This window comes from Cherax quadricarinatus, chromosome 12, assembly GCF_038502225.1.
Source record: "Cherax quadricarinatus isolate ZL_2023a chromosome 12, ASM3850222v1, whole genome shotgun sequence".
NCBI classification, from domain to species: Eukaryota; Metazoa; Arthropoda; class Malacostraca; order Decapoda; family Parastacidae; genus Cherax; species Cherax quadricarinatus.
In genome coordinates this window covers 37,292,189-37,312,627 of record NC_091303.1, presented here as the reverse complement: position 1 = coordinate 37,312,627, position 20,439 = coordinate 37,292,189, and the positions used below count along the sequence as shown (strand labels likewise).

The 20,439-nt window shown below is 45.1% G+C and overlaps 1 protein-coding gene across 1 annotated transcript in view; it reads right to left on the bottom strand.

The window, feature by feature from the left end:
• Positions 1–5,890: 5,890 nt before the first annotated feature.
• Positions 5,891–20,439, bottom strand: part of LOC128686680 (uncharacterized) — a 380,897-nt gene continuing 366,348 nt past the window's right edge. Inside the window, exon 3 of the mRNA XM_053773710.2 lies at positions 5,891–6,061. Coding sequence (XP_053629685.1) covers positions 5,991–6,061 — 71 coding nt within the window. The 3' untranslated portion in view covers positions 5,891–5,990. The remainder of the gene's footprint in view (positions 6,062–20,439) is intronic.

The window sequence follows — 20,439 nt, the reverse complement described above, 5'->3', positions numbered from 1 at the left end:
GAGAGGATGGTAGCGGGAGAGGAAGGTAGCAGGAGAGGAAGATAGAGGAAGAGGAAGGTAGCGGGAGAGCGAGGTAGCGGGAGAGCAAGGTAGCGGGAGAGGAAGGTAGCAGGAGAGGAAGGTAGCGGGAGAGGAAGGTAGCGGGAGAGGAAGGTAGCGGGAGAGGATGGTAGCGGGAGAGGAAGGTAGCAGGAGAGGAAGGTAGCGGGAGAGGATGGTAGCGGGAGAGGAAGGTAGCGGGAGAGGAAGGTAGCGGGAGAGGAAGGTAGCAGGAGAGGAAGGTAGCAGGAGAGGAAGGTAGCGGGAGAGGAAGGTAGCGGGAGAGGAAGGTAGCGGGAGAGGAAGGTAGCGGAAGAGGATGGTAGCGGGAGAGGAAGGTAGCGGGAGAGGATGGTAGCGGGAGAGGAAGGTAGCGGGAGAGGAACGTAGCGGGAGAGGAAGGTAGCGGGAGAGGAAGGTAGCGGGAGAGGATAGTAGCGGGAGAGGAAGGTAGCGGGAGAGGAAGGTAGCGGGAGAGGATGGTAGCGGGAGAGGAAGGTAGCAGGAGAGGAAGATAGCGGGAGAGGAAGGTAGCGGGAGAGCAAGGTAGCGGGAGAGCAAGGTAGCGGGAGAGGAAGGTAGCAGGAGAGGAAGGTAGCGGGAGAGGAAGGTAGCAGGAGAGGAAGATAGCGGGATAGGAAAGTAGCGGGAGAGCAAGGTAGCGGTAGAGCAAGGTAGCGGGAGAGGAAGGTAGCAGGAGAGGAAGGTAGCGGGAGAGGAAGGTAGTGGGAGAGCAAGGTAGCGGGAGAGCAAGGTAGCGGGAGAGGAAGGTAGCGGGAGAGCAAGGTAGCGGGAGAGGAAGGTAGCGGGAGAGCCAGGTAGCGGGAGAGGAAGGTAGCGGGAGAGGAGGGTAGCGGGAGAGGAAGGTAGCGGGAGAGGAAGGCAGCAGGAGAGGAAGGCAGCGGGAGAGGAAGGTAGCGGGAGAGGAAGGTAGCGGGAGAGGAAGGTAGCGGGAGAGGAAGGTAGCTGGAGAGGAAGGTAGCGGGAGAGGAAGGTAGCGGGAGAGGAAGGTAGCGGGAGAGGAAGGAAGCGGGAGAGGAAGGAAGCGGGAGAGGAAGGTAGCAGGAGAGGAAGGTAGCGGGAGAGGAAGGTAGCGGGAGAGGAAGGTAGCGGGAGAGGAAGGTAGCGGGAGAGGAAGATAGCGGTAGAGGAAGGTAGCGGGAGAGGAAGGTAGCGGGAGAGGAAGGTAGCGGGAGAGGAAGATAGCGGGAGAGGAAGGTACCGGGAGAGGAAGGTAGCAGGAGAGGAAGATAGCGGGAGAGGAAGGTAGCGGGAGAGGAAGGTAGCAGGAGTGGAAGGTAGCGGGAGAGGAAGGTAGCGGGAGAGGAAGATAGCGGGAGAGGAAGGTAGCGGGAGAGGAAGATAGCGGGAGAGGAAGGTAGCGGGAGAGGAAGGTAGCGGGAGAGGAAGGTAGTGGGAGAGGAAGATAGCGGGAGAGGAAGGTAGCGGGAGAGGAAGATAGCGGGAGAGGAAGGTAGCGGGAGAGGAAGATAGCGGGAGAGGAAGGTAGCGGGAGAGGAAGGTAGCGGGAGAGGAAGGTAGCGGGAGAGGAAGGTAGCGGGAGAGAAAGGTAGCGGGAGAGGAAGGTATCGGGAGAGGAAGGTATCGGGAGAGGAAGGTAGCAGGAGAGGAAGATAGCGGGAGAGGAAGGCAGCATAAGAAGAAGGTAACGGGAGAGAAAGATAGCGGGAGAGGAAGGCAGTGGGAGAGGAAGGTAACGGGAAAGGAAGATAGCGGGAGAGGAAGGTAACGGGAAAGGAAGGTAACGGGAGAGGAAGGCAACAGGAGAAGGTAACGTGAGAGGAAGAATGCGGGAGAGGAAGGCAGCATAAGAAGGTAACGGGAGAGGAAGATAGCGGGAGAGGAAGGCAACGGGAGAGGAAGGCAGTGGGAGAGGAAGGTAACGGGAAAGGAAGATAGCGGGAGAGGAAGGTAACGGGAAAGGAAGATAGCGGGAGAGGAAGGTAACGGGAGAGGAAGGTAGCAGGAGAGGAAGATAGCGGGAGAGGAAGGCAGCATAAGAAGAAGGTAACGGGAGAGAAAGATAGCGGGAGAGGAAGGCAGTGGGAGAGGAAGGTAACTGGAAAGGAAGATAGCGGGAGAGGAAGGTAACGGGAAAGGAAGGTAACGGGAGAGGAAGGCAACAGGAGAAGGTAACGTGAGAGGAAGAATGCGGGAGAGGAAGGCAGCATAAGAAGAAGGTAACGGGAGAGGAAGATAGCGGGAGAGGAAGGCAACGGGAGAGGAAGGCAGTGGGAGAGGAAGGTAACGGGAAAGGAAGATAGTGGGAGAGGAAGGTAACGGGAAAGGAAGATAGCGGGAGAGGAAGGTAACGGGAGAGGAAGGCAACAGGAAAAGGTAACGGGAGAGGAAGATAGCGGGAGAGGAAGGCAACGGGAGAGGAAGATAGCGGGAGAGGAAGGAAGGGACAGAAGAGGCAGTGGCAGTAGGTTATGGCAGGTAAGGGAGCAAGACTGACCAGTCAGCCTCTAGTGTTTTACCTTATCTTATATACCTTTGAAGAGTTTCGAGAGTTTAACTACTCTCAAACAGGCTGTTGCTGCTGGAGGCCCATTGTCCCACATATCCATCACAGCCTGGTTGATCAGGCACCTGGTGAAGATACTTGTCCAGTTCCCTCTTGAAGACACTTGTTCCAGCCGAGTTGAATAGTCTGGGACCCAGGATGTTGATACACTGTTCCCTTATTGTGCCCATCCCAACCCTGCTCCTCACTGGGTTTATTTTACACTTCCTCCCATAACTCTCACTCTAGTATGTTGTTATGGCAACGTGCAGATTTGGGACCAAGCCCTCGCGTACTTTCCAGGTATATATTATCAAGTATAGCTCTCTCCTCCGCTCCAATGAGTATATGTTCAAGACCTGAAGGCGTTCCCAGTAATTAGATGCTTTACTGGCTCAATGCGAGCCGTAAACGAACTCTGTAATTGTTCCAGCTCTGATATTTCTCCTGCTTTGAACGGGGCTGTCAGCACTGAGCAGTATTCTAAATGAGGGAGCACTAGTGATTTGAAGAGTGTCACCATCGGCATTATTTCCCTTGTTTTGAAAGTTCTCAATACTCACCCCGTCATCTTCCTGGTTGTCGTAATCTTTGTCTTGTTATGTTCCTTAAAAGAAAGGTCAGCTGATATAATTATTCCCAGGTCTTTTACGTGTTCATTTCGTTATATTTGGTGGCCCTCTTGAGTTCTTCATTCTTTCCATGCCTAAACAGCTGGAACTTACCCCTAATGAACGTGTTGTTGTTCTCTACTGCCCACTGGAAAACCCTTCTTAAGTCTTCCTGTAATTTTTCAGTGTCCTCTACCGTAGTGACTTTCATGCTTATTTAATCCCATCTGCAAATCATGATACAAAAGTGTGACGGGTGTTTCGATCTATGTCTGCTATGAGTATGAGAAACAGCAGAGGTGCCAGGACAGTGCCTTGGGGCACTGAGCTTTAGACCTCGCTCTGTTTACTACTACTTGCCTACCTTCCCCATATTGCCCATGACCTTTATTTTGTGCGCTATCACTCCATGATCGCATTTGTCAAACGCTTTTGCAAAATCTGTGTAAATCACAACTGCGTTTCGGTCGTCTTCCAATGCCTCCGTGATTCTGTCATAATGGTTCGGCAGGTGTGACAGGCATGATCGTTCTGCTCTAAAACCATGCTTGTTCGCGTTATGTTGGTTGTGCTGGCCCATGAAATTTGTAATCTGCCGTTTCATCACTCTTTCGAAGATTTTTATGATGTGAGAAGTTAGGGCTACCTCCCTTATGCAAAGAAGCTGTCTGCACACTTTAAGGCCTCCGGTATTTCACCTAGATCTAAGCTCTTTCTCAAAAGAATAGTGAGGGCTCGTGCTAGTGGTACTTTGCACTTCTTTATAAATAGAGCATTCCATGAATCTGGTCCAGGTACTGAGTGAGTGGGCATGTTGTCCATTTCTTTTTTGAAATCTATGGGATCTGTACTAATTCCGTTAGCTGGCCTGCGCAGCAGCCTGTTTCTTGACGAACCTTACCTAACCTAACCTTCTGCTGGAGTGAAAATATTTCTCCATTTTCTACCGTGTTGTCATTTAGTAGGTTGCAGAAAAACCGACTGGTGCTGTTCTTTTAGGATTTCACTCATTTCCTGTTCATCGTAAGTATACGAATCTCCTCTCAACAATGGTCCAATTCAACAAGTAGTTCTTAGTTTGGATTTTGCATAGGAATAGAAATATTTTGGGTTTCTTGCAATATCCTGTATGGCCCTTTGTTCCCTTTGTACTTCTCCTGTTAGGTATGACATCCTGAGTTTTTGCTCTAATTCAGTGATCTCTCGGCTAAGCCTATCTTTCCTCTGTTGCAACATATCTGTGTTTTCAAGCAATTCGATAACCCGTTTTCTTCTTCTCTACCATTTCCTACGCCCTATATCTGATCTTCTTCTGGGTTTCCTCAATAGTACGTGCTTCATACATACTTTGTATGCTTCTGTATTCAGCTTCTCTAGGCACTGGTGGAGATTTAGGGTGCTCATGTCTTTTTCCCAGGGTATGTCTGATAGCTCTTGGTTTATTTTTTCCCAGTCAATTCTATGGTTGTTAAAATTAAACTTACTGAACATTCCGTCTCAAACATTAGTGGTGCAGTGCCTTAACCCTGAGTTAATACTCGTTTGAACTTCTATGATACTCTGATCAGAATATATTGTTTTTGTAACTGTTATGTCTCTGATTAGCTCCTCGTTGTTTGTGAATATCATATCCAGGGTATTTTCATTTCTAGTGGGATCAATTATCTGTTGGTTCAATGAGAACTTTTCACAAAGCCTCATTAGTTCCCTGGTATGTGCCTGTTGAGCCAGGGTGCTTCCCGGGGATAATTCTGGTATAACATTGTGTTTCGCCATCTTCCATTCTACATGAAGGAGATTAAAATCTCCAAGGAGTAAAATATTTGGTATGGGATTTTCTAGCCTATCCAGATAGCTATCTACCTTCCTTAACTGATCTGTGAATTCCTCAGCAGTTGTTGATAGTGGTTTGTATACTAGGATAATTACCAAATTCCAATTTTCAACTTTAATGTCTAGAATTTCTACTATATCATTCGTGGAGTTCATCACTTCTGTGCAACAGAAAGTATCCTTTACATAGATTCCTACTCCTCCCTGTGACCTATTAATTCTATCACATCTATACATGTTAGAGTTTTCTATCTTTATCTCTCCATCCAAAACATCCCTTGTGTGTGTGTCCGTAATGCCCCAAACATGGCATTCTCTTCTGTCAGGAGCCCACTGACATAACTAACTTTGTCGTTTTTATTTGATATCAGACGCTGAATATTTGCAAATATGAAGCAGGAATTACCATTTGGGATGTTTTGTTTTGCTTTGTGTTTCGTTAGTACCACTGGTGATGTAATACCTGGTATGGCCCCTGGTGTACATACCCCTGGCAGGTAAGGGACCAAGACTAACCAGGCAGGATCTGGTGTCTGGGAAGTAAGGTGGAATGTTACCAAGAATAGTTCCTCATTTATTTGATCAACAATCAGCATTCCATTTCTTTCAAGACAATCATATGCACCACGAGCCCACTGTAGGTGACAAGCTTCTGGTGAGAATGCTCAGTACTTCTCTTGATACTCAAGACAAAAGCTCAGTTCAACGGTAACTCCATTACAACATTATATATATATATATATATATATATATATATATATATATATATATATATATATATATATATATATATATATATATATATATATATATATATATACCATCACCAGGCAGGCCAGTGTGCTGGTCTCTGGCTTGTGATCTAAAATCTTATGTTTATTATGCAATAAAAGCGTGATTCCTGGAGTCCTCCACGACTGTCACTGACTCAGCGACTCATGTGGCACTACAATGTTAACTGACATAAAAAATGAAGATAATTAAGCACTGTTCAGATACTCACCGTTTGCTGACATGAGATCAAACTCGCCCTTGTATCTGCGGAACATACCTGAAAAAAAAATACAATTAAGTTTTGAATTTTAAAACACTAAAGAATTTAAATAAATAAAAAAAAAGATTTCTTTTACGGGTATATATTATTTTTTTCAAAACCATCTATATATTGTGGCGAGCAGGCATGTAATTTTCTAAAGGAAGCGTATTGTGGGTCTTTTTCACCAGGTTATGTACGTACTAACAACAACATCAACAAACTGATGCAATATTTTAGCAGTTCCTTAAACTGGGTTATTCACACTGGTTTACAGCGACGATTTGGAAAGTCAAATTAATGTTTCTTCTAAACAATTAGCGCTAATAACAGCCGGTATGAAGAACCTTGCAAAGTCTTATTAGTAATCTTATAAGATGCTAAACCTGTATATATGTACGGAAGATAACTCTTGAACAAAGCAAAATAAGCTTCCACTGAAGGTTTTCTAATTTTCAACATCTAACACAAATAGTGAACAAATTTTTCTAGGGCTTCCTGTGAGTGAGCAGACCTCCATGATAATAATATAACCCACACAGCTGGCAGAGCAGACCTCCATGATAATAATATAACCCACACAGCTGGCAGAGCAGACCTCCATGATAATAATATAACCCACACAGCTGGCAGAGCAGACCTCCATGATAATAATATAACCCACACAGCTGGCAGAGCAGACCTCCATGATAATAATATAACCCACACAGCTGGCAGAGCAGACCTCCATGATAATAATATAACCCACACAGCTGGCAGAGCAGACCTCCATGATAATAATATAACCCACACAGCTGGCAGAGCAGACCTCCATGATAATAATATAACCCACACAGCTGGCAGAGCAGACCTCCATGATAATAATATAACCCACACAGCTGGCAGAGCAGACCTCCATGATAATAATATAACCCACACAGCTGGCAGAGCAGACCTCCATGATAATAATATAACCCACACAGCTGGCAGAGCAGACCTCCATGATAATAATATAACCCACACAGCTGGCAGAGCAGACCTCCATGATAATAATATAACCCACACAGCTGGCAGAGCAGACCTCCATGATAATAATATAACCCACACAGCTGGCAGAGCAGACCTCCATGATAATAATATAACCCACACAGCTGGCAGAGCAGACCTCCATGATCATAATATAACCCACACAACTGGCAGAGCAGACCTCCATGATAATAATATAACCCACACAGCTGGCAGAGCAGACCTCCATGATAATAATATAACCCACACAGCTGGCAGAGCAGACCTCCATGATAATAATATAACCCACACAGCTGGCAGAGCAGACCTCCATGATAATAATATAACCCACACAGCTGGCAGAGCAGACCTCCATGATAATAATATAACCCACACAGCTGGCAGAGCAGACCTCCATGATAATAATATAACCCACACAGCTGGCAGAGCAGACCTCCATGATAATAATATAACCCACACAGCTGGCAGAGCAGACCTCCATGATAATAATATAACCCACACAGCTGGCAGAGCAGACCTCCATGATAATAATATAACCCACACAGCTGGCAGAGCAGACCTCCATGATAATAATATAACCCAAACAGCTGGCAGAGCAGACCTCCATGATAATAATATAACCCAAACAGCTGGCAGAGCAGACCTCCATGATAATAATATAACCCACACAGCTGGCAGAGCAGACCTCCATGATAATAATATAACCCACACAGCTGGCAGAGCAGACCTCCGTGATAATAATATAACCCACACAGCTGGCAGAGCAGACCTCCATGATAATAATATAACCCACACAGCTGGCAGAGCAGACCTCCGTGATAATAATATAACCCACACAGCTGGCAGAGCAGACCTCCATGATAATAATATAACCCACACAGCTGGCAGAGCAGACCTCCGTGATAATAATATAACCCACACAGCTGGCAGAGCAGACCTCCATGATAATAATATAACCCACACAGCTGGCAGAGCAGACCTCCATGATAATAATATAACCCACACAGCTGGCAGAGCAGACCTCCATGATAATAATATAACCCACACAGCTGGCAGAGCAGACCTCCGTGATAATAATATAACCCACACAGCTGGCAGAGCAGACCTCCGTGATAATAATATAACCCAAACAGCTGGCAGAGCAGACCTCCATGATAATAATATAACCCACACAGCTGGCAGAGCAGACCTCCGTGATAATAATATAACCCAAACAGCTGGCAGAGCAGACCTCCATGATAATAATATAACCCACACAGCTGGCAGAGCAGACCTCCGTGATAATAATATAACCCACACAGCTGGCAGAGCAGACCTCCATGATAATAATATAACCCACACAGCTGGCAGAGCAGACCTCCGTGATAATAATATAACCCAAACAGCTGGCAGAGCAGACCTCCATGATAATAATATAACCCACACAGCTGGCAGAGCAGACCTCCGTGATAATAATATAACCCAAACAGCTGGCAGAGCAGACCTCCATGATAATAATATAACCCACACAGCTGGCAGAGCAGACCTCCGTGATAATAATATAACCCAAACAGCTGGCAGAGCAGACCTCCATGATAATAATATAACCCACACAGCTGGCAGAGCAGACCTCCGTGATAATAATATAACCCAAACAGCTGGCAGAGCAGACCTCCATGATAATAATATAACCCACACAGCTGGCAGAGCAGACCTCCGTGATAATATAACCCAAACAGCTGGCAGAGCAGACCTCCATGATAATAATATAACCCACACAGCTGGCAGAGCAGACCTCCGTGATAATAATATAACCCAAACAGCTGGCAGAGCAGACCTCCATGATAATAATATAACCCACACAGCTGGCAGAGCAGACCTCCGTGATAATAATATAACCCAAACAGCTGGCAGAGCAGACCTCCATGATAATAATATAACCCACACAGCTGGCAGAGCAGACCACCGTGATAATAATATAACCCAAACAGCTGGCAGAGCAGACCTCCATGATAATATAACCCACACAGCTGGCAGAGCAGACCTCCGTGATAATAATATAACCCAAACAGCTGGCAGAGCAGACCTCCATGATAATAATATAACCCACACAGCTGGCAGAGCAGACCTCCGTGATAATAATATAACCCAAACAGCTGGCAGAGCAAACCTCCATGATAATAATATAACCCACACAGCTGGCAGAGCAGACCTCCGTGATAATAATATAACCCAAACAGCTGGCAGAGCAGACCTCCATGATAATAATATAACCCACACAGCTGGCAGAGCAGGCCTCCGTGATAATAATATAACCCAAACAGCTGGCAGAGCAAACCTCCATGATAATAATATAACCCACACAGCTGGCAGAGCAGACCTCCGTGATAATAATATAACCCAAACAGCTGGCAGAGCAGACCTCCATGATAATAATATAACCCACACAGCTGGCAGAGCAGACCTCCGTGATAATAATATAACCCAAACAGCTGGCAGAGCAGACCTCCATGATAATAATATAACCCACACAGCTGGCAGAGCAGACCTCCGTGATAATAATATAACCCAAACAGCTGGCAGAGCAGACCTCCATGATTATAATATAACCCAAACAGCTGGCAGAGCAGACCTCCATGATAATAATATAACCCAAACAGCTGGCAGAGCAGACCTCCATGATAATAATATAACCCACACAGCTGGCAGAGCAGACCTCCGTGATAATAATATAACCCAAACAGCTGGCAGAGCAGACCTCCATGATAATAATATAACCCAAACAGCTGGCAGAGCAGACCTCCATGATAATAATATAACCCAAACAGCTGGCAGAGCAGACCTCCATGATAATAATATAACCCAAACAGCTGGCAGAGCAGACCTCCATGATAATAATATAACCCAAACAGCTGGCAGAGCAGACCTCCATGATAATAATATAACCCAAACAGCTGGCAGAGCAGACCTCCATGTTAATAATATAACCCAAACAGCTGGCAGAGCAGACCTCCGTGATTATAATATAACCCAAACAGCTGGCAGAGCAGACCTCCATGATAATAATATAACCCAAACAGCTGGCAGAGCAGACCTCCATGATAATAATATAACCCAAACAGCTGGCAGAGCAGACCTCCATGATAATAATATAACCCAAACAGCTGGCAGAGCAGACCTCCATGATAATAATATAACCCAAACAGCTGGCAGAGCAGACCTCCATGATAATAATATAACCCAAACAGCTGGCAGAGCAGACCTCCATGATAATAATATAACCCAAACAGCTGGCAGAGCAGACCTCCATGATTATAATATAACCCAAACAGCTGGCAGAGCAGACCTCCATGATAATAATATAACCCAAACAGCTGGCAGAGCAGACCTCCATGATAATAATATAACCCAAACAGCTGGCAGAGCAGACCTCCATGATAATAATATAACCCAAACAGCTGGCAGAGCAGACCTCCATGATTATAATATAACCCAAACAGCTGGCATAGCAGACCTCCATGATAATAATATAACCCACACAGCTGGCAGAGCAGACCTCCGTGATAATAATATAACCCAAACAGCTGGCAGAGCAGACCTCCATGATAATAATATAACCCAAACAGCTGGCAGAGCACACCTCCATGATAATAATATAACCCAAACAGCTGGCAGAGCACACCTCCATGATAATAATATAACCCAAACAGCTGGCAGAGCAGACCTCCGTGATAATAATATAACCCAAACAGCTGGCAGAGCAGACCTCCATGATAATAATATAACCCAAACAGCTGGCAGAGCAGACCTCCATGATTATAATATAACCCAAACAGCTGGCAGAGCAGACCTCCATGATAATAATATAACCCAAACAGCTGGCAGAGCAGACCTCCATGTTAATAATATAACCCAAACAGCTGGCAGAGCAGACCTCCATGATTATAATATAACCCAAACAGCTGGCAGAGCAGACCTCCATGATAATAATATAACCCAAACAGCTGGCAGAGCAGACCTCCATGATAATAATATAACCCAAACAGCTGGCAGAGCAGACCTCCATGATTATAATATAACCCAAACAGCTGGCAGAGCAGACCTCCATGATAATAATATAACCCAAACAGCTGGCAGAGCAGACCTCCATGTTAATAATATAACCCAAACAGCTGGCAGAGCAGACCTCCATGATAATAATATAACCCAAACAGCTGGCAGAGCAGACCTCCATGATAATAATATAACCCAAACAGCTGGCAGAGCAGACCTCCATGATAATAATATAACCCAAACAGCTGGCAGAGCAGACCTCCATGATTATAATATAACCCAAACAGCTGGCAGAGCAGACCTGGATGATAATAATATAACCCAAACAGCTGGCAGAGCAGACCTCCATGATAATAATATAACCCAAACAGCTGGCAGAGCAGACCTCCATGATAATAATATAACCCAAACAGCTGGCAGAGCAGACCTCCATGATAATAATATAACCCAAACAGCTGGCAGAGCAGACCTCCATGATAATAATATAACCCAAACAGCTGGCAGAGCAGACCTCCATGATTATAATATAACCCAAACAGCTGGCAGAGCAGACCTCCATGATAATAATATAACCCAAACAGCTGACAGAGCAGACCTCCATGATTATAATATAACCCAAACAGCTGGCAGAGCAGACCTCCATGATAATAATATAACCCAAACAGCTGGCAGAGCAGACCCCCATGATTATAATATAACCCAAACAGCTGGCAGAGCAGACCTCCATGATTATAATATAACCCAAACAGCTGGCAGAGCAGACCTCCATGATAATAATATAACCCAAACAGCTGGCAGAGCAGACCTCCATGATAATAATATAACCCAAACAGCTGGCAGAGCAGACCTCCGTGATTATAATATAACCCAAACAGCTGGCAGAGCAGACCTCCATGATAATAATATAACCCAAACAGCTGGCAGAGCAGACCTCATTGATAATAATATAAACCAAACAGCTGGCAGAGCAGACCTCCGTGATTATAATATAACCCAAACAGCTGGCAGAGCAGACCTCCATGATAATAATATAACCCAAACAGCTGGCAGAGCAGACCTCATTGATAATAAAATAACCCAAACAGCTGACAGAGCAGACCTCCGTGATTATAATATAACCCAAACAGCTGGCAGAGCAGACCTCCATGATAATAATATAACCCAAACAGCTGGCAGAGCAGACCTCCATGATAATAATATAACCCAAACAGCTGGCAGAGCAGACCTCCATGATAATAATATAACCCAAACAGCTGGCAGAGCAGACCTCCATGATTATAATATAACCCAAACAGCTGGCAGAGCAGACCTCCGTGATAATAATATAACCCAAACAGCTGGCAGAGCAGACCTCCATGTTAATAATATAACCCAAACAGCTGGCAGAGCAAACCTCCATGCAGTTAGTGTAGCAGTTGCTACACTAACCTAAACATATCTTGCAGTTGCTACATCAACCTGTACATATCAAAATAAACAAATTTATTATTTATTATAATCATGTTAAACGCTAAACCTGCGAGGGTGACATAACGCTGAGCATGATGGTCCAAACATGAGTGTTAGTTTGAGGTTCCTAGATATGAAATCCAGAAATTTTTTTTCCTTAGGTAAAGGTGGCGAACCACACAAATTATTCAGTCTTCTCGCCACTTTTGATGCCTCCTGGGCATATATATATATATATATATATATATATATATATATATATATATATATATATATATATATATATAATATATATATATATATATATATATATATATATATATATATATATATATATATATATATATATATATATATATATATATATATATATATATATATATATATATATATATATATATATATATATAGTTCTTATACTCTTTTACTTTTTACAATCCAAAAAGTCACAACCAGCCTTATTCAACTAAAAATATGTTGTTTCTCCTTTACCATAAAAATTTGGTTAATATGCCTTCTCTTCTTAAGACTTTTAATATCAAAGTTGTGTTTAAAAATGTTGACAAAGTAAAAAAAACTTTTGATTAAGAATTCCCCCCAAAATGCTGACGGATGTGTCTATAAGATTCCTTGTAAAATTTGTGATAGTTTATTACGGTCAAACTGGTAAAAGTCTCGAACTAAGATTAAAACAACATAAACATAGCATTAGAACTGGACAAGATTCCAATGCTCATTTATTCATGCGAGAGATTTTAACCATCCAATGGATTTTCAAAAAGTTGAGAAAGTTGTATCACGCAAGTCCATTGTCGACAGCAATGTAAGTGAATCTTGTTTCATAAAAAACAGTTTTGAAAATATAAATTAGATCCATTTATAATCAATAAAAATTGTGAAGAATTTAATACATTGGAGAAATAATAAATCTTAATTCTTGGGTAGAGTACTTGGGTGGGACAAATATTTTGTTAGTGGGATGTCGTGAAGGACCTGTCTAGTTGGGCCAGCGGGACTTCTGCAGTGTTCCTCCTTTCTTATAAGTCGGGTCTCGTCGCGCATCAGGTGTTGTTTTGTTGTGGGATGTGATGGTGAGGTGCGGTCTAGACCTTTTATATGCCTTCCTTTGATGTATTGTCTTTATAGTTCCTTGATAATGTGAGAAGTCACAAAAGCGCTTGGAATTTTACTATCCTTTCACAGTGGTTGTTTTGCATACATACATACATATATATATATATATATATATATATATATATATATATATATATATATATATATATATATATATGCAATAAGATCACAGTAAACAGGTGATTTCAGAATATGCAAAACAACCACTCTGAAAGAATAGAGAAATTCCAAGCGCTTTCGTGACTACTCACATTATCAAGGAACTATGAAAGTAAAGCATCCAAGGAAGCTATATAAGGGGTCTGGCCAGCACCTCACTATCAGATCCCACAACGGTTAAACACCTGACGCGCGCCGACCCAACTTGGATAGGTCCTTGGCACAACTCACCCCACAAACTATTCTACCCAAGAAAATTTAAAAATTATTATTTGTCCAGTGTATTATTAAATTCTTCCCAAATTCTATTAATTATAAATGGATCTAATTTATATAAACCAAAGGAAATATTCATATTATTGTCAAAACTGCTTTTTATGAAACAAGATTCAATTATATTCCTGTCGACCATGGACTTGCTTGATACTACTTTCTCAACTTTTTGAAAATCAATTGGATGGTTAAAATCTCTTACATGAATAAATAGAGCATTGGAATCTTGTCCAGTTCTAATGCTATATTTATGTGGTTTTAATCTTAGTTCGAGATTTTTACCAGTTTGACCGTAATAAACTTTATCGCAAATTTTACAAGGAATCTTATAGACACATCCATCAGCATTTTGGGGGGAATTCTTTATCAAAAGTTTTTTTTACTGTATCAAGATTTTTGAATACAACTTTAATATTAAAAGTCTTAAGAAGAGAAGGCATATCAACCAAGCTTCCTTGGATGCTTTACTTTCATAGTTCCTTGATAATGTGAGTAGTCACGAAAGCGCTTGGAGTTTCTCTATTCTTTCAGAGTGGTTGTTTTGCATATATATATATATATATATATATAGGTAGTAGGTTGGTAGACAGCAACCGCCCAGGGAGGTACTACCGTCCTGCCAGGTGAGTGTAAAACTGAAGCCTGTAATTGTTTTACACGATGATAGGATTGCTGGTTTCTTTTTTTTTCTGTCTCATACACATGCAAGATTTCAGGTACGTCTTGCTACTTCTACTTACACTTAGGTCACACTAACATACATGTACAAGCATATATATACACACCCCTTTGGGTTTTCTTCTATTTTCTTTCTAGTTCTTGTTCTTGTTTATTTCCTCTTACCTCCATAGGGAAGTGGAACAGAATTCTTCCTCCGTAAGCTATGCGTGTTGTATGAGGCGACTAAAATGCCGGGAGCAAGGGGCTAGTAACCCCTTCTCCTGTATATATTACTAAATGTAAAAGGAGAAACTTTCGTTTTTTCCTTTTGGGCCACCCCGCCTCGGTGGGATACAGCCAGTGTGTTGAAAGAAGATTATATATATATATATATATATATATATATATATATATATATATATATATATATATATAGATATATATATATACACTTAATAATTCCTCCCTAGGCCATGCGTGTCGTAAGAGGCGACTAAAATACCGGGAGAAAAAGAAGAAAAACTTTACAGTTTTTTTTCTTTTTGCGGATCACCTGCCTCGGTGGGCGATGACCGATGTGCTGAAAAGAGTAATATATATATAAAATATCACAGTGAAAGTTGGAAAAAACTGAGCGCTTTCATGTGTTGACATACACACATCTTCAAAGGAATTTGAAGAAAATGTAAGAGAAGCTGAAGCTGAAGCGTCAAAACTCCATGGATCAAGCTGCGTCTGGTGGAAGAGAGACAATCAGGCGGGATCTGAAATCAGGAGGGTATCTGCAATTCCTTAAATCAAGAGCCCTTTATCACCAAGATATTTCCTCCCCTTCAAGGGCGTTGATGCTAGTAAACAGATGAAGTGCGACATTCATGACCAACTTCCATTGTTTTTAAGGAGGGAGGGGTAAGAGGGAGGCTAGAACCGGGAAGGGGATGGTAGAGAGAGGCTAGAACTGGGAAGGGAATGGTAGAGAGAGGCTAGAACCGGGAAAGGGATGGTAGAGGGGGGCTAGAACCAGGAAGGGAATGGTAGAGAGAGGCTAGAACCGGGAAAGGGATGGTAGAGGGAGGCTAGAACCGGGAAGGGAATATTAGAGGGAGGCTAGAACCGGGAAGGGAATATTAGAGAGAGGCTAGAACCGGGAAAGGGATGGTAGAGGGAGGCTAGAACCGGGAAGGGAATATTAGAGGGAGGCTAGAACCGGGAAAGGGATGGTAGAGGGAGGCTAGAACCGGGAAGGGAATGGTAGAGAGAGGCTAGAACCGGGAAGGGAATGGTAGAGAGAGGCTAGAACCGGGAAGGGAATGGTAGAAAGAGGCTAGAACCGGGAAGGGAAAGGTAGAGAGAGGCTAGAACCGGGAAAGGGATGGTAGAGGGAGGCTAGAACCGGGAAAGGGATGGTAGAGGGAGGCTAGAACCGGGAAGGGAATATTAGAGGGAGGCTAGAACCGGGAAGGGAATATTAGAGAGAGGCTAGAACCGGGAAAGGGATGGTAGAGGGAGGCTAGAACCGGGAAGGGAATATTAGAGGGAGGCTAGAACCGGGAAGGGAATATTAGAGAGAGGCTAGAACCGGGAAAGGGATGGTAGAGGGAGGCTAGAACCGGGAAAGGGATGGTAGAGGGAGGCTAGAACCGGGAAGGGAATATTAGAGGGAGGCTAGAACCGGGAAAGGGATGGTAGAGGGAGGCTAGAACCGGGAAGGGAATATTAGAGGGAGGCTAGAACCGGGAAAGGGATGGTAGAGAGAGGCTAGAACCGGGAAGGGAATATTAGAGGGAGGCTAGAACCGGGAAAGGGATGGTAGAGAGAGGCTAGAACCGGGAAGGGAATATTAGAGGGAGGCTAGAACCGGGAAGGGAATATTAGAGGGAGGCTAGAACCGGGAAAGGGATGGTAGAGAGAGGCTAGAACCGGGAAGGGAATATTAGAGGGAGGCTAGAACCGGGAAAGGGATGGTAGAGGGAGGCTAGAACCGGGAAGGGAATATTAGAGGGAGGCTAGAACCGGGAAAGGGATGGTAGAGGGAGGCTAGAACCGGGAAGGGAATATTAGAGGGAGGCTAGAACCGGGAAGGGGATGGTAGAGGGAGGCTAGAACCGGGAAGGGAATATTAGAGGGAGGCTAGAACCGGGAAAGGGATGGTAGAGGGAGGCTAGAACGGGGAAGGGAATATTAGAGGGAGGCTAGAACCGGGAAGGGAATATTAGAGGGAGGCTAGAACCGGGAAAGGGATGCTAGAGGGAGGCTAGAACCGGGAAGGGAATATTAGAGGGAGGCTAGAACCGGGAAAGGGATGGTAGAGGGAGGCTAGAACCGGGAAGGGAATATTAGAGGGAGGCTAGAACCGGGAAAGGGATGGTAGAGAGAGGCTAGAACCGGGAAGGGAATATTAGAGGGAGGCTAGAACCGGGAAAGGGATGGTAGAGAGAGGCTAGAACCGGGAAGGGAATATTAGAGGGAGGCTAGAACCGGGAAAGGGATGGTAGAGAGAGGCTAGAACCGGGAAGGGAATATTAGAGGGAGGCTAGAACCGGGAAGGGAATATTAGAGGGAGGCTAGAACCGGGAAAGGGATGGTAGAGAGAGGCTAGAACCGGGAAGGGAATATTAGAGGGAGGCTAGAACCGGGAAGGGAATATTAGAGGGAGGCTAGAACCGGGAAGGGAATATTAGAGGGAGGCTAGAACCGGGAAGGGAATATTAGAGGGAGGCTAGAACCGGGAAGGGAATATTAGAGGGAGGCTAGAACCGGGAAAGGGATGGTAGAGAGAGGCTAGAACCGGGAAGGGAATATTAGAGGGAGGCTAGAACCGGGAAAGGGATGGTAGAGAGAGGCTAGAACCGGGAAGGGAATGGTAGAGAGAGGCTAGAACCGGGAAGGGGATGGTAGAGGGAGGCTAGAACCGGGAAGGGGATGGTAGAGGGAGGCTAGAACCGGGAAGGGGATGGTAGAGAGAGGCTAGAACCGGGAAGGGAATGGTAGAGGGAGGCTAGAACCGAGAAGGGGATGGTAGAGGGAGGCTAGAACCGGGAAGGGGATGGTAGAGGGAGGCTAGAACCGGGAAGGGGATGGTAGAGGGAGGCTAGAACCGGGAAGGGGATGGTAGAGGGAGGCTAGAACCGGGAAGGGAATATTAGAGGGAGGCTAGAACCGGGAAATGGATGGTAGAGAGAGGCTAGAACCGGGAAGGGAATATTAGAGGGAGGCTAGAACCGGGAAGGGAATATTAGAGGGAGGCTAGAACCGGGAAGGGAATATTAGAGGGAGGCTAGAACCGGGAAAGGGATGGTAGAGAGAGGCTAGAACCGGGAAGGGAATATTAGAGGGAGGCTAGAACCGGGAAAGGGATGGTAGAGAGAGGCTAGAACCGGGAAGGGAATGGTAGAGGGAGGCTAGAACCGGGAAGGGGATGGTAGAGAGAGGCTAGAACCGGGAAGGGGATGGTAGAGGGAGGCTAGAACCGGGAAGGGGATGGTAGAGGGAGGCTAGAACCGGGAAGGGGATGGTAGAGAGAAGCTAGAACCGGGAAGGTAATGGTAGAGGGAGGCTAGAACCGGGAAGGGAATGGTAGAGAGAGGCTAGAACCGGGAAGGGGATGGTAGAGGGAGGCTAGAACCGGGAAGGGGATGGTAGAGGGAGGCCAGAACCGTGAAGGGGATGGTAGAGGGAGGCTAGAACCGGGAAGGGGATGGTAGAGGGAGGCTAGAACCGGGAAGGGGATGGTAGAGGGAGGCTAGAACTGGGAAGGGGATGGTAGAGGGAGGCTAGAACTGGGAAGGGGATGGTAGAGGGAGGCTAGAACTGGGTAGGGGATAGTAGAGGGAGGCTAGAACTGGGAAGGGGATGGTAGAGGGAGGCTAGAACTGGGAAGAGGACGATACAGGCTATAACTGGGAAGGGGATGATAAAGCGAGATTAGAACTGGGAAGGGGATGGCAGAGGGAGGTTAGAACTGGGAAAGGGATGATAGAGGGAGACTAAAACTAGGAAGGGGATGGTAGAGGGAGACTAGAACTGGGAAGAGGATGGTAGAGGGAGGGTAGAATGGGAAGAGGATGGTAGAGGGAGACTAGAACTGGGAAGAGGATGGTAGAGGGAGGCTAGAACTGGGAAGAGGATGGTAGAGGGAGGGTAGAATGGGAAGAGGATGGTAGAGGGAGGCTAGAACTGGGAAGGGGATAGTAGAGGGAGGCTAGAACTGGGAAGCGGATGGTAGAGGGAGGCTAGAACTGGGTAGGAGATGGTAGAGGGAGGCTAGAACTGGGTAGGAGATGATAGAGGGAGGCTAGAACTTTGAAGGGGATGGTAGAGGGAGGCTAGAAATGGGAAGGGGATGGTAGACGGAGGCTAGAACTGTTAGGGGATGGTCGAGGGAGGCTAGAACTGTTAGGGGATGGTCGAGGGAGGCTAGAACCGGGAAGGGGATGGTAGAGGGAGGCTAGAACTGGGAAGAGGATGGTAGAGGGAGACTAGAACTGGGAAAGGGATGGTAGAGGGAGGCTAGAAATGGGAAGGTGATGGTAAAGGGAAGTTAGAGCTGTAAGGGGGATGATAGACGGAGGCTAGAACTCTGAAGGGGATGGTAGAGGGAGGCTAGAAATGGGAAGGGGATGGTTGAGGGAGGCTAGAACTGTTATAGGATAGTAGAGGGAGGCTAGAACTGGGAAGGGGATGGCAGAGGGAGGCTAGAAATGGGAAGGTGATGGTAAAGGGAAGTTAAAACTGTTAGGGGGATGACAGAGGGAGGCTAGAAATTGGAAGGGGATGGTAGAGGGAAGTTAGAACTGTTAGGGGGATGATAGAGAGAGGCTAGAACTCAGGTGGAGGTTATGGGGAGACTGGAATGTAGTTAAGACATGTGAATCTACGATACTAATTAACGTACTCCTTATGTGTATCTTCACTCAGCTCAGAATGACGACCTTGAATAATTTATTATGTACAATATCAACAAGTTGATGAATAAGACACATGTTCAACACCTCGGTGTGACTAGTCTCAAGAAGTTTTGCTTTATTAGTAGAAGACGAGGTAATGAGTCCCTCAGCCAGGATGGTGTTCACCACCGTAGTCCTGATGTATCTGAAGCATAAGCGGGAAGATCTTTACTCATATACGACTGGGATGAGATGAAGCAGTTGAGGACATCGTCACCGTGGGTGGACCCACTAGCTGAAGTAGGTCATGTCCAAGTGTTGCGCCAGAGGTTAGTAAACACGTTAAAGAAGGTATTCTCTGTACTAATATTCCAGGGTGCTGCTGAGTCAGTCAGATATGGCGGCAGTAATGGTATACAACACCGACAAGTTCATGAATAAGACACGTGTAACACCTCACTGCTATGTTAGCCTACCTATGCTTACTATGTAAGCACTCATAGTTATGCAACTTGCAATATGAACAGACTGACTGATGTTGTAGTGGCCAGGCTTAAACTTGGTTACAAGTACTTCTGGCAGTTTGGGAGACAGACAGATGATCAAACTAAATGCAAATTATGTGATCAGGCATATAGTCACTGTTTTGAACACTATGTGCTTATTTGTCCACTTATTGAGGAGTACATAGATAGATAGTATAATAACCTATGTGACATGTCAATATATCTTATTAATGAAAATAAGATGCCAGATTTACTAAGCAAATTTCCTAAATTTGCCTGTAACAGATAAGTG